At 37.6% G+C, this 15,574-nt stretch overlaps 1 protein-coding gene across 1 annotated transcript; it reads right to left on the minus strand.

Moving 5' to 3' along the window:
- Positions 1 to 1,870: 1,870 nt before the first annotated feature.
- Positions 1,871 to 14,629, minus strand: TMED7 (transmembrane p24 trafficking protein 7). The gene is made up of 3 exons (XM_031010959.3): positions 14,043 to 14,629; positions 8,820 to 9,065; positions 1,871 to 4,819 (listed from the first exon to the last, which is right to left on the minus strand). Exons 1-3 carry the CDS (start codon positions 14,232 to 14,234, stop codon positions 4,583 to 4,585), a joined length of 675 nt encoding a protein of 224 aa, XP_030866819.1. The 5' UTR covers positions 14,235 to 14,629; the 3' UTR covers positions 1,871 to 4,582.
- Between the last annotated feature and the right edge of the window lie 945 nt (positions 14,630 to 15,574).

The following is a 15,574-nucleotide window of genomic DNA, read 5'->3' on the forward strand; positions in this document are numbered from 1 at the left end:
AGGAATCATCCAGCACTAAAAACAGAGTATGCCAGACCAGTGTCACTTTTGTATCTAAATTTCAGCAAGGAAGCTGATTCCTAATGATAAAAATAGGATAACATCCTTGTATTTTCCTCCAGAATTTGGAAACTCCTGAGATGAAGAAGTTACTCAGGAGATCAAACATCACCTTTATTGTTAGCAAAATTAAAGAATATGTCTTTCAATCTGTAGCAACAGGGACTGGTTAATACCCATATCCCTGAACTGGAGATTAAACCACTCAATTACTGGCATAGTCACATAACCAGGACTTCCGCTGTGGGGAGATGATGTAAAACTCCCTAAGAAATAAGTCTTTGGACCTATATATTCTCTTCTTCCTCTAGCACCCTGTAAATATCTTAGGCCCTTAGAGTCCACTCTGCTTCATTACCTGTGTAACATTAGTTGCTCATACAGCTATCCTATCTACACCATCTAGGTTATGTTCCTGGAGGTCAGACTGTCTTATTCATTTTTTTTTTTTTTTTTGAGACCGAGTCCCGCTCTGTTGCCCAGGCTGGACTGCAGTGGTGCAGTCTCGGCTCACTGCAACCTCTGCCTCCCGGGTTCAAGTGATTCTCCTGTCTCAGCCTCCCGAGTAGCTGAGATTACAGGAATGCGCCACCATGCCCCACTATTTTTTGTATTTTTAGTAGAGACAGGGTTTCACCATGTTGGCCAGGCTGGTCTTGAATGCCGGACCTCAGGTGATCTGCCCGCCTTGACCTCTAACAGTGCTGGGATTACAGGCATGAGCCACTGTGCCCAGCCAGTCTTATTCATTTTCGAAATTTCTAGCAGACTATTATGTGCATGACAGACATTCAAACACTATCATATTTGTGTCATGTATTGTTCATGTAAGAGCCACATGAATAGAAACCATAGTAAGGACTTTAGGAACTAAAGAAAGATCAAGAGACCAGAATTAGACTAATGATAAAAATGTAATTACTAAGTGCTTGTATATGCTAGGCACTGATCCTCAGTGTTTAATAAACATCTCATTTCATTCTCATTATACCAGATGGCATCACCTTAGCAGCAGATGGAAAACAGAAATATATAGTTAATAAAATCCAAAGTCACACAACCATGACTTGAACTTGGCTGTGACTCCAAAGCCAAAGCACTGAACTGCTACTGAGCTTTAGTGAAATCAAGATAGCTAAGCCTTCAGAGATCTATCCTTAATTGGTTTTTTGTAAGGCAATATTGCATAGTGCTTGAGAAAGAGGGCTCTGGAGCCAGACTGCTATGGTTCATATTCAAACTCTGCTAATATACTGTGTGATATGAGATTTCTTAACCCCTCTATTCCTCAGTTTCCTCATCTGTAAAATGGAAATAATACCTTTATTTCATAGAATCATTGCAAAGATTAAATGTGTCAATACAAATACTCAGCACAGCACCTAGCACAAGGTAGGCATTCAATAAATGTTAACCTATATTTATAGTTATTTCCCTGTTGTTTTTGGAGAATTGTGCCCAGGAACCAGACTGTCCCCTCTGACTACATTATTAAGAAAAACACTGATACGACTGGGTAATATACAAACTAAAGGTAATTTACTTAAAAATTAAGACCTCTTTAGAGCAACGGATGATTCAACTGCTTTTCACCTACACAAACTTTCAGTAAGGAATGCAAAGAGAAGGTTACAAATTAGGCAGTACAGACGTGGTATTTCTCTTTCACCTTCTTTCTTGGACAGTCCCTCAGATATTTTAATAAAATACCAAATAAATAATCACTCTCATTACAGAACTGTACTCTAGGCTTTAAGTTTATAAGGAGCTTTAGAAAGATTTAAATCCTGACAGAAACAAGTAAAGTCAGTTTGTTGAAAGATTTTTTTTTTATTCTACAAGAAATTGATAGGTGCAATCCTGTTAAAGAAATTTCTTTTCAAAAGTAAATGAAAAACCCCTCTGAATTATTTATATATTAATTTTTTGAAAACAATAGTCATAGGGCCTGCTTTGTCCTATTTAACTATAAATGTTACACATTTACAAACTGAAACAAAAATGCATAGTACAGAGATTTAAATGAAATCTTCGAAAGAATAAATTTGCTTTTCAGTCCACTGTATTTTCAAAATTGATTATCACCAAGCTTGGATGAAAGCTGTGAACCACAAACCATTTGTTTCTTTAATAGAAAAAAGAATGTGTAGATTATTAGCAAAGTAATACCTTAAAATGTATCTTCACACAGTTGAAATTTTAGTATAAACTTGTATATCAAGTTGCTTTCCATTATTTATTCTACTTTAAAAATATATACAACTATGATGTTCAAATATGTATTCTGAGCCATTATGTTCAAACATAAATATTTGGGAAATTCAAACTGCTGCAACAAGTTAGGAAAGGATTAAGGAAAAATGATGAGCTACAAATTATGTAGTTGGAGGAAGAAAAAAAATGTTACTTAGCATTTATGTCTGGATAGGTATGTATTTTCTAATTTACATACACATATCCAGTTGAGTACAGACAACCATCAAAATGTAACCAGTTACACAGAGACTAGACTAAGCCCACACTATTTTCTATAACAGGTAATAGTAGTGATTTCAAAAATTTTAATATCTCAATAGTTTCACCAAAAATTATTTGTGGTAATATGCTAATATTCTGAAGTTTTGAGAGGCACAGATTAAATGAGTGCACTATCTATGCCAAACTCAGCAAGTCTATAACTTACTGTTTAATTATGGTATAAGTATCTGAACACAATAGCATAGAGAGGCAACCAGAAAAGGACATTTTACATATGCCCATGCTGATCAATCACATTAACATCAGTGCTTACAACTTTCAAATTTAAATATAAAGGGACACTTGCAAAGCCGCAAGACAACTTCAGTACAAAAACCCAAATTGATAAATCTGCAAAATCTTAAACTTCTTAATCCATTGATAAATATTAAGGAGTAGCTGGTCTTCAAACATCGTAAAAAGTTAAAGGGTTGAAAACATGTTCACCCTTTGCTATACTGTGGCATCTGAAATTATCAGGCATGACAACTTGAATTTGTTTTGCTCTTCCATGCAAGAAGTATACATATATGCATTTTAAGATAGCTTAGAATTAAGAGTTAACTTCTAGTCAGTATTGGTAAGTGACTAGGACGGCTATCCAATCAGTATTCTGTGGTATCACATATCAAAGTCTCTACAATATGACAGTCTTGTCTTGTTCAGAACTCATCACTTTCGGGTAGGGAAGAGAGGCATGGCAGAAAAGCAGTTGCAATTAAAAAAAAAAAAAACAGCAGAAAAGCTTTAAATATCTATATAATTTTGAATCATCTTGTATTCTATCAGATAATACTTGGAACAAAATCTTATTTCAATCAGCTCAATCTATACAAGTTATAAGATGCAAACACAATGTAAACCCTATAGTCTACAGAATATGCACTATTTAATACTCATTAACTAAAGAAAAGTCAATGAAGATTACCAAATAGGAAACACATAGCATTCTAAATTTTTAAATCACTTTAGGGTAGCTAACCAGAAACTACAGAAATAAAATATGCACGACAAAAAAAAGAAAAAAGGAGAGCAACTAACTTTTTAGTGCATCACACCCATGAGGATAAAATGTATGGCACTTATGTGTGAGACTAATACTAACAATTGTTAATTTAAGCTGGGAATGACTCACAGACATTAAAGTCATATAAGGGCAAGAGCCAGCCAATTAAAATGTTAAAATTAAACATATCACCTTTTTTCCTTGTAAAAGCACTGAAAATGTAATGAGTACGAGTAACTCACTAAAAATTTTCCTATTTCATTTGCCCCCATTGTAGTGTCTTAAATTATTCTGTAATATTTCTACCTGTTACAAACAGTCTGATATTTAAGGCCTGTATAAACTCTTTTACACTACTGAAACTACTGTTTTCTGTGTGCTACAAATGCCCTTATGAAAAAATAGCATAGCTGGTTTAAATTATAAACCCCCAAAACAAAAGTCTGACATTTTCTAAGCTAGTGAGAAATAAACTTTACCATGATATATCAATATTAACTAACATTCCTATGGTAGATTTATTTTTCCTCCATAAAATTGAACAGTGCAGAATAGGGCTTGGGCTACAGTTCATCACATTTGGTTTTCTTATTAACAATTAAAAGGCAATTTTCTTCCTCCCTAACACATGTAGACATTAAATCTAAGGTTTTTAAAATATCAACTACCTATAAGAAAAGTAGTCTTAAATGGTTAAAAGGAATCAAAATACCAAGTTTAGTGTGCGAAGAGTAGATACAAACAACTGAGAACAGAGTAGATCATTGGTGTTGAATATTTAACATGAATAGCCCAAAATGAGTTCCAAAGTTTTTCCACCTTTACAAATAAAAAAAGGTGTCCTTTCCACAGTTTGGGAATATGCATTGTACATCCCTCCCAACAAGTGTATGAGTAAGGATTTAAAAATGTTGCCAATATTAAGTTCTTCAGTACCTAAAATTAATTAGAGGACAGCAATATTACAGTGGCAATGGTGCATCAATTCTCAAAATGTAGTTATGATCCAACACGAGTTGTGGTGGTTCTTTTATCTGAGAAAAAGCTTTTCAAAAGAAATACCTGCCCTATGCTAACCACCAGAAGAATGAGGGCTTCTCCTACTGACCAATAGGCCACTCTTGTATTTAGATCCTCTGCTCGGCTTCGGCCTTGAGCTTCTCTTAAACGGAAATGAGTCTGATAATCGATGACAGACTTCAGAGCTTCGTGAATTGAAACACAGGCAGATTCCATCTGCAGAGAAATATTTTCAGTCAGTATGTGTGATACTTTCTGTAGACTTCATCTATCATATTCAGCTTTTCTTTCAATTTGATCTCAATTCCTCTTTTGACTAACATGCTACTAATCTGGCATTCATTCATACATTTATGCCAGTTGTCCTTGCAATGAAACCCCCCGCTCATTTTCACTGGGACAACTGTTAAGGCTAGAGATCTCATGAAGCAGCTGTTTTCCCCAACTGAGATGTCACAGCCATGGCATCAGTAAGGGGGCAGATGGAACACTAAGCTAACAATAGCAGAAATACTTATCAGCTAAAGTTGGTGACTACAGAATTTCCAGCCCAAGTTCTTTAAAGAAGAATTAGGAAGAAAATGGCAGTGAGCTCACCAATGAGAATATAAGTCAAAGCCCAAATATCTATAAAAATAAACAAAGCACAGTACAAAAAAAAGCTGAATTAGTCAAAGTTCTTTGAACTATGTTTAAAACAGCCACAACATCAAAATCATTAGTAACTTTTAAATCCGAAAGGGATCTATCAGAATAGGAATGACTTTTTTTTTTTACATTTATCTATTTGTTAAATCAGCCTTTTCCCTCATGCCAGTCAACTAAACTAATATGTATGTTCCCAACAGGATGCAAGTTTCAGTTTCACTGTGTAATCAATTTGTGAGCCTTTAGCTGATAACAGCTTGCCTTTTTATACATTTATTATACCATCTGTTTTGAGAAAGGTTAAATGACTAGTTTTTTTGTATACCATGGTTTAATATTTTTCTACTGCTGCAAACAATCCTAGTGGTAAAATATATGTTTTATTATTATTTTATGCAACAAGCCTGTATTAAGAGTTTTAAAAACAAATCTAAGTTTGTTTTAATTTTAGTTAAGGAATATAGAAATTAGAAAATAATGTTTAATGAAGTTCTGCCAAAGTAAGTATGAAAGGAATAATTATTAAAATATTCTATTAAAAGTGCTTTTAAAAAATGTAAGAAATTATGAGGCCAACAAACTGCATTAACCTATTAGAAGAGTCAAATATTTTTGTTGTCCTTGCTTTGTTCAGGCCCCTAGGAATGAAAAATTTGCAAAACTGTGCTAAAATGATTCCTAATTTGTGATGAGGAGCTACAGAGAGATGTGCTTCTAGGATTTCTTTGCTTTCTCTATATTCTCAAAATGGCATACTGCCCAAGGATTCTTCACCTGGAAAGTACACATAAAGGCAAGGAGTTGACACAAATGCAGAATGTTTAGGAACTCCTTCAAGCCTGTCCATGGGGTATGGGTTAAGAACTACTGGATTAGAGAAAATCACAGAAATTAAATTACATGCATTCTACAACTTTTGAGATGTGACTTTTTTTTTTTTTTTGAGATGGAGTCTCACTCTGTCACCCAGGCTGGAGTGCAATGGCGCAATCTTGGCTCACTGCAACTTCCACCTCCTAGGTTCAAGTGATTCTCCTGCCTCAGCCTCCTGAGTAGCTGGGATTACAGGCGCACTCCACCACACCCGGCTAATTTTTGTATTTTTAGTAGAAACGGGGTTTTACCATGTTGGTCAGGCTGGTCTCGAACTACTGACCTTGTGATCCGCCCGCCTTGGCCTCCCAAAGTGCTGGGATTACAGGCGTAAGCCACCACGCTTGGCCTGAGATGTGATTTTTAAAAAACTTTTACAGTGAAAACTTCCATATATATTCAAAAGTATTGAGAAAAGTACAATGAACCCCCACCATGTCAATAAAGATTAACACATGGCTAATCTTGCTTCATCTACATTCCCCGATTATTTTTAAAGCAAATCTCAGATATTTTACCACTTCAGCTACAAATACTTTTATACTTTATTTCTAAAAGATAACACTTTTTAAAAACATAACCCCAATAGTATTATAACACATGAAATAATCTAAAACAGTTCCTTAAAGTCAGGAAATAGTGTTCAAATTTCCCCTATTGTTTCAAAATTGGTTTTCAAATAAGAATCCAAGTAAGGTTAACACAATCATTTGGCTGATGTAAGTGTTCATTAATCTTTAGGCTTTCTTCCTTGTTTTTCCTTTTTTCCTTGCCATCTACCCCTATCCTGTGGCATTTCCCACTTCCTGGATTTTGTTGATTGCATTCCCATGTTATTCCTTTATCCTCTGTATTTCTTGTAAACTGGCATTTGGAGCTAGAGACTTGATGGAATTCAGGTGCAATGTTTTGGGTGGGAACGTCTAGTAGTCAGTGTTGTGTACTTCTTACTGCATATTATCATAAGGCACATAATGTCTAGTTATCTCTCCATTTGTGAATGATCATTCAGTCTGATCCACTCAGTATAAAGTTCCCCATCAGCCTTTTACTTAATGGTTTTAGTAGTGACTGGTGATCATTGCCTACTCTAAATCCATCATTTTATCAACAGGTAAAAAATGGTGAGAGTAAAACTCTTATCATTTATTCTGCATTACTAGCTGGTAATTTTGTTCTGAACTTACTAGCTGGTAATTTTGTTCTGAACTTACTAGCTGGTAATTTTCAATTTTAAAGTATGAAAAGTTGCTTTATAACGATCCCTATTATATGATACATTATCTTTTTGAAAGTAGAAAAATAAGACTGAGAAAAATAAAAAATGTAGCATGGATAAAGACGGGTATGATACTAACTGCTTTATTACCATTCATTTCTTATATTTACCCACTTAGGTTTTTAGAACAAGCCACCTTATACAAGTTAAAATTCATGAAGGAATGGATACAGGTTAAGGTAATGGCCCCAAAGAAATATCATTTTACAAAGCAAGGTGTCCTTCACACAAGACCTTAAAATAAAGAGAACATTTCTAAAATTAAGAGTATTTGAATATATCTTGCTAATTGTAACAACAGGTTTATGAATTAAGGTTTTTACACATTCTTAAAGCTGTTTCTTTCACCATGACTTTGGCCAAGAGACTAAACAGAACCTGGGAACACTAAAATACCAGTTTAAGATTTTAACGAATAAGTGGTAAATAATTCTTTTTCATGCCTAATTGAGTAACTTTTAGATACGATCTAAGCCCACACAGGTTGAGTATCCCTTATCCAAAATGTTTGGGACCAGAAGTGCTTTGAATTTCAGATTTTTTCTGATTTTGGAATGTCTACATATACATAATGAGATATCTTTGTGATGGAATCCAGGTCTAGACATGAAATTCATTTATGTTTCATATATGCCTTATACATGCAGCCTTAAGGCAACTGTATATGATATTTTCAATGATGTGTCATGAGATCAGATGTAACAATCTTCCACTTGTGTCATCAGGTTGGAGCTAAAAAAAAAAGTTTTGGATTTTGAAGCATTTTGGATTTTGCTGTATTTGAACTAGAAATAAAACAGTCCTCATCACCTAAGCAATAGCTGTTCACTGGGTTTAAATTTTTTACGCTTTCTCTATTTCTCCAAAATAAATCTGAATTTAGCTTTTGTAACTATTTTTGTGAGATGACTTACCATTAATCTTCAATATTTCACCTAAAGTTACAGCACAAGTTACTGTTACAGCAGCTTGAGTAACACTAAGTAATGGTATAAAGGCTATGATATGGTATTATTTATCTACTAATTTAGGCATCATTTTGCTTCCAGTTACACCAGCCTCCTGAGTATGACAGCAACATTCCTTCAGGGATTAAAGAAAATGCTTCAGAAGATTGGAACACTGCTCAGCCTTCCCAAACTTCTTTTACCACTGATGTTTCTACCTTAGTGATATTCCTCCTTATTTTAATGCTTCTTTCCCTTTACAGTTAAAAGTTCATAAAATCTTTCAACATTATTTTTCACTACAAAAGTCTGAAGTTCTCTGTGAAATGCCTACATGTAAGAATTAAGATAGATTTTAAAGACTGTCAGTCTCAAAATTCCATGCTCATCAGTTAGTGCATGATATTAAATTACGCTTTTTTCCTCCTTTTAAATATACCAACATTATATTGCTGATTTTTTTATTTACCTGGGTAAGAGCACTGACTCGGTTCTCACTAGGAAACAAAGGTGGGTCTTCTCCAACTTGAAAATCAAAATATACAGTTTTATGTGTGAAAGTAGAAAATTCATTGCTGAAGCAAAATTTGTATGTCCCATTTTTGGAGGCTGTGAAGGTAAAACTATCATACTGTTTCTTCATCTCTTTGTATAACACTTTACCATCAGGATCTTCTAATCGACAATCTACATCATAGTGACCACCAGTAATCACCTGTAAGAGATTAAAAAAAAAAATCACTGTGAAAAGTTTGAAAAATTAATCAGATTTAATCAGATTTCCTATTAAAATGGCAATAAGGTGATGGGCAAAGGACTTTTACTATCACAGACAATTTTACATTTTTAAATTTTCACCAGTGGATGGAACTTGGGAGATTTTACTTCAACTAAACTTTACAGAAACTGAACAAGTTTTCTCCAACTTTTATTCACTTTGAACTAGCCAGACAACTGTGCTAATTAATGTAGATCTATTAGATCACTTAATTCTCCCAGCAACCCTACAATATACTTTTTTCCTTCCATTTGACAGACTGAAAAACTGATGTTAAATAAGCGACCTATTCAAGACTATTCATCTAAATTAAGTGGGAAAGGCAGAACTTGAACTCCAAAGTCATATTCTTAACCTCTAAGCTTACTGCCTGCAATATTTTCCTTCTGAAAATTTTCTAACCCACTTTCCTATTAGCATCATCCAAGCACACACACAGTGAAGTAACAAGGTAGGCCAATCCTTAGGATTACACCCCATTCATACTTCTATCATAGAACTTAAGCTCGTTTTACTGCCAAATTACAAATAGATTGCATTTATTAAGTTCTTTTATAGTCAGTTATATGGAATTTGATATACATTTTGTTTTGAACTACACTGTAAGTTGAGTAATGGAGTGGGCTATTCTAAAAGTATATAATCATTTACAACCTTGTTTTCAGGAGAGACACGTAACTGATTAAATAAAATATTGTTGAAACTCTTGTGATTAAAGCAAAAACAAAATAACATGAAGGACAACAAGTCTGTTTATCTAGAAAGCCAGTACTTAATGGCAAACATACTGAATGGAAGCCTGGAGGTAGGTGATATGAGTCTGAACAGAACTGTGGAACTACTTTCAACGGCCTATGCTTAATCAGTTACAATTCCAGCCATTTGGGTTGTACAGAGGAGGGAGAGATTTTTCCTGCGGTAACTGGATAAGTATCGTAAGAGACAAAAGGGGGAAAGGATTAAAGAGAAAGGCTTCCTTACATGAGAAAGAACTGAGTAGGAAGAAAGAGGGAGTGCAGAAAGGTGAACAAACAGAGTGAACGTATACACTTGTGAAAGATGATGAGGAAGAGACATTGGGTTGAATGAAGGGTTCCCAAACCACCATGTGATTGGGTAGCACAAGATTGTTATTTTCAACCTTGAACTCTCTTGGTTAGCATACTGACATTCTAGGTCAAACTTTGGATTTAAAAGAAGGATCTGTGACCTGTGTGACCTTTTCTCACTTAAGAGAGAAGATGACTAATGAACTATGTTACATATCATTTTGATAATCTAATGAAAATAATTATGCACTTATGAAACTAAAAATATGTAAATGTTAATACACAGATAAAATGTTTTGATATAAAAGTGTCTTATCAATTGGGGATTTACCAATCCCCATCCTCACCAAAAAGTCAGTAACTTTTTCTCCAGGTGAAAATAATAACTTCATTTTGCTATACTGAATTATACGTACTCGACCATTGTATTCTGAATAATCAAACACATACATACAAACCGAATAGCACCAGAACTTATCATCACCCCACTTCTCTTCCACCAAACTTAAAACAAGTAATCTCACTTAACAGTATCCCTTTAAACCTGTCCAATCACCTACTATTGAAACTGAGGATCATCCCAAACTAACTGTCCCTATCTATCCATATGATCACACAAATCTCTCAATCTTTTTGCCCCTCTCAAATTCATTGCATTCCGAAACCACAATCCAGACAGGACTATTGCCACAACTTCCTAAAAGGTCTTCCCACTACCCAATATCTTCTCCCTCGAACTCAGGGTTTCTCAACCTTGGCATTATTCCCATTTTGAGCTGAATAATTCTGTGTTGTAGGAGGCTGTATGGTCCTGTGCACCGTGACACGTTAAGCAGCAAACCTGGTCTCTAACTACTAGATGCAGGTAGCTGCCCTTCTCCTAAAATGATGCCGAATGTCTCCTGGGAAGAAGGGGTGCCAATCTCCCCATCTTTCCTCATTCCCCATTGAGCAATCACTTAAAAACTTTTTGATAATTACCTGTGGCCTGCAGAAAAATCTAAACCTCTTAACAATGGTATACTATTCAAATGTTCTTCCTCCCAGGTAGCTTCAGAACCTCTTTTATTCACACCCTTACTCGTTCTATGTTCCTAAAATACCAGACTACCAGAAATTCTCTGAACAAGTCTTTGCTTTACATCTGCACTGACAGTGCAGTTCAACAGGGTTTGCTAAAGAAGAATCACAGGGATCAAAATGACAGTGTTTGCAAATCTAGTTTATTACTGCAGGTTATAATGTTATAAATCTACAGTTTATAACATTATATGACTATATATGTCTATGTAAGCTCTCTGAGGTCAGAGTCAGTCTCTGGGAGGTAGTATAATAAAGTGGCTAAGAATTTAACTTGGGACTGAAAAGAGTCCCAAAAGGAAAAGAATATAAAACATCACAGCCAAAGGCTGTCTCACAGCAAGAGATCTGAAAAGGTCAGGTGTGGGCTCCTTTGGCTTCCCTTTGTTAGGTCTGTGGCCAGACATATACTCTCTCAGATCTGGAACCACCCAAGTGTGCAAAGAAAACACCCTGGAACCAAGGAACCCAAAATGGAGTCTTGATTGCATTTTTAAATATTTTGCTGGTCACATAGGCATATTCCTGCTATGCAGCTAGTCTCAACAACAGAGCTCTGGGTTGGGGGTGTGGTCTCATCAAGACCAGGAGCAAATCATCAATCTCACTGTTACCAATAAATAATGTTGACAAACTGGTACAAACTGCCCCCAAAGCCCTTGGACTCACAGTCACAAAGCTATTATAATAGCTTTATATTAAAGCTAATAATAATAGTTTTGTGACTATTAATACATATAACTATAGTCACAAAACTATTATTATTCAGTGTATTTTCAATGCCATGCACAAGTGTTAGCAATATAGCTCAGGCTAATTTCAGGCCTGCTGGAACTGTCATGAACATATCTGCCTAGGGCCCCTTCTTCTCTCCTCTGCCGCCTCGTAGAGCAACGGCTACTTATCTTGCAGACTCACCTCTAACATCAGCTCCTCAGCTAAATGTCCCCTGATGATCCTTCTGTCTCCTGCTAGCACTATACCTAGTGTGCACCTTTATTGTTGCATTTAACATTTTATGACTATATATGTCTGTGTAAGCTCTCTGAGGTCAAAGTCAGTCTCTGGGAGGTAGTATAATAAAGTGGTTAAGAATTTAACTTGCGACTGCGTTACTGATTTAGCTACTTCTAAGTTTTATGCCCTTGGATCTTAGCCTATCTAAACCTCAGTTTCATCAGTAAAAAAGGAGTAAGAGCTATAACAATTTCATATCGGGCTTTCCTGAGAACATATCTGAAATGCTTAACATACTGTCTACACATAACAGATGCTAATTTGTTAGCCATTGTAGTAGTATCCTTAGCACTAATCACTGAGTCTGCATCCACAAAGATCCAGGAAATGTTTATAAAATTCAAACAAAGAAAATGTCGGCTTATACTTTTTAATCACAATTCCTGCTATCTTCTTTTCTGTCCCCTGGTGCTAATCCATAAAGGTACGTAAGCCTAAGGGTCATCCTTGGCCTCCCCTCCCTGACCCACTATAGCCAAATCCTCACCAAGTCCTGTTGATTCTACCTACTACCTTCTCTCCAATCCTTTCACTTTTCATTTACCCCACTGCTATCACTCTACTCTAAGCCACTATCATTTCTTGTCTAGACCACAATAACCTCCTAATCAGCCTTCCACATCCACTCTGCAACATCTTACCACCACTTCTCTACCTGCACAAGTTATTATTAATGCAGCTACCAAGAATATTCTCGTCATATCACTGAACTGCTTATAACCCTCTGATGGCTTCCTACACTTCCAGGAAAAACAAATCCTTAACATGGTCAGCAAGACACTATCTGGCCTGCCCCTGCTGACCCCCTTGCTCTGGCTCCTTATTCCCAACCATATTGGACCTCTCTCTATGGCCCTGAAATTCTCAGTGTTCACTACGACCACAGACTATTCCCCCTCCTCCCTTACCAAGGTGTATATACCTCATCCTTTAAAGTTCAGCTTAAAATAATTTTCCAAAGGAAGCTTTCCTTCATGGATCCTACTTACTGCTCTTAAGGCACAGTTCTGATGAATGAGCAGATACCAGTTAAGAAAAGCAGGGTGAGAGGGGAATCATGAATGATGGCAGTGACCCTATCTGTTTCGACCACTTCTGTACCACTGGCACCTAGTATTCAATAGCTACTCAAATGTTAAATGCGCCTACCAACAAAAATTGTAGCTCAGTAAAGACTGTTCTAACCAACCGAATAAACCACATTCTGTTAAAGTTTCTTTTTTATATAATCCCAAATATCAGAAGGGGCCTCTCATTTATCACAGCAATTCTTTCTACAAATCCCTTGGCAAATGGCCGTTCAACCTGTAATGGAGCTCTTACAATGACAGGCACCGCATTAACCAACAGTCCTAATATTGGTAAAACTGAAAAGCAATGAAGTTAGACATTGGCAGCACTCCAAATCCAATTAAATTGGAGGTGTGGATTAGAGAGTAGAAGGTTGACACTGGGTACTACAGAGTATAAATGATTTTCTTTAAGGGAATCTTTTAAGGAAGAAAGTTCAATAGGCCTTAAAAATGAGCATGGAAAGAAATGCTAAAGGGAGCATTTCTGGAATTCATATATTTTAACTCCCGGTCTTAACATCTCTCACCCAAGGTTTATTAGAGGAAAGTCAAATGCTGGGCATCAGCTACCTAGAAGCGATTTTTGAATTAGCCTAAGAACGGAGAAACACGGACAGGAAAGTGCCATCCCTCAAGTTACACCCCCAATCCTGGAGCCGCGAGCTGGGGCCCAGTGACTGCTAGGCCCCTGATACCTGGAACTCCAAGGTGCACTTGGTGCCCTGAGCGATATCCTCGTAGAAGCACTGCTTGGCGTTGTCAGGAAGCTCGAAGGTGATCTCAGAGGCGCCGCCGGGTCCAGGCACCAGTAGCAGCAGTGCGAGCAGCCTGCACCCCCAACGGCCCGCGACGACCGCCCAGCGCTGCGCGGACCCCGGCCGCGGCATCCCGAGAAGGCGGCGGCGGCCTCAACCGAGCTGCGAGAGACGCAGGGTCAGGTCTGCGCGGACTTACCGCGCGCGGCAGGCCTCAGCGCAGGCCACCCCGCAAAGATACACAGTAGAGCAGGTTCACGCCTGTGGGAGATTCGGGATCAGAGCGACCCTCCGGATTCCTGTGAGGGGCGCAGACGGGCGCACCTGGGGAGGTAAAAGAGAAGCGGAAAAGGCCTGAGAGGGTCGGAAGTGGGGATTAGCGTTTGGGGGGGTGGAGGGGCGGAGCCTGAGACACCGGCTCCCGTGACCCGGATGTGTTCTCCTTCGGGGACAGGCGTTGGAGTGCGTACGTGGAAGCCCGCGAGGCGTTGGTTCTGCCTCCGTCGCAGCCTGGGACGAGGGGCGGGGCCAGAGTCGTGGGCGGAGAGGGGCGAGACCAGGAAACGGGGCGTGGCGGCGCCGTGGTTACAGGCGGTTGGCGAGGGTAATTACGCTCCAATCGCTGGCTTTTTTTTTTTTTTTTTTTTTGAGACAAGAGTCTCGCCCTGTCACCCAGGCTGGAGTGCAATGGCGCGATCTGCGCTCACTGCAACCTTCGCTGGGAACTTAGCGCTGGGGAGCATCTAGGGAGTGGTAAAGGGCTCATTTTGCCCTAGGGTGCTAATCTTTGGTGGTAGAGCGCTTTGCAATTTGCAGAGTTTTCTCATAAGTAATAATAAATATCTGGGGGAAGCAGCTGGGCAAGGAGCGCGAATTCTAAGAGCAGACTGCAGGAGTGCTTAATCCCTGCTTTGCCACGTACTGGCTGTGTGACGTCCGGCCACTTGCTTAAATTCTCTGCCTCAGTCTGTATCTGTAGAATGGAGATAATAACACCTACCATAGAGAATTATTACAAAGTACCAATATTTGGAAAAAGTACCTAGAAGTGGTTGGTACATAGCAAGCACTAGATGAACTTTTGTTAAATTAAACGTCTTTGAGCACGCCTTATCATCAAGCACTGTGCTGAGCACATTACATATATTATGTCATCCCATCCTTCAAACAACCTCATAAGGTAGGTATTATTATGCCTTTTCACTGATGAGAAAATTGAGGATCAAAAACATTGAGTAACTGCCTATGACCACACCACTGGTTTGTGTTGAAGTGCTTAAAAAATAATAGTATTAATAGGTAATAATAATAGCAGCTAACAGGTGATTATTCTTATAGTGCATTAGACATTTTCTCTTGCATTATACACACGAATTAGATATTCCTTTTTAAATGATTAGATGAGGGTCTAGGCAGCAGAAGATGAGTAGAGGGTTTTATGAAAAGGAAATAGAGGCAGATAGGAAGCAGTC

The sequence above is a fragment of the Gorilla gorilla genome, chromosome 4 (genome assembly GCF_029281585.2).
Source record: "Gorilla gorilla gorilla isolate KB3781 chromosome 4, NHGRI_mGorGor1-v2.1_pri, whole genome shotgun sequence".
Taxonomy (NCBI): domain Eukaryota; kingdom Metazoa; phylum Chordata; class Mammalia; order Primates; family Hominidae; genus Gorilla; species Gorilla gorilla.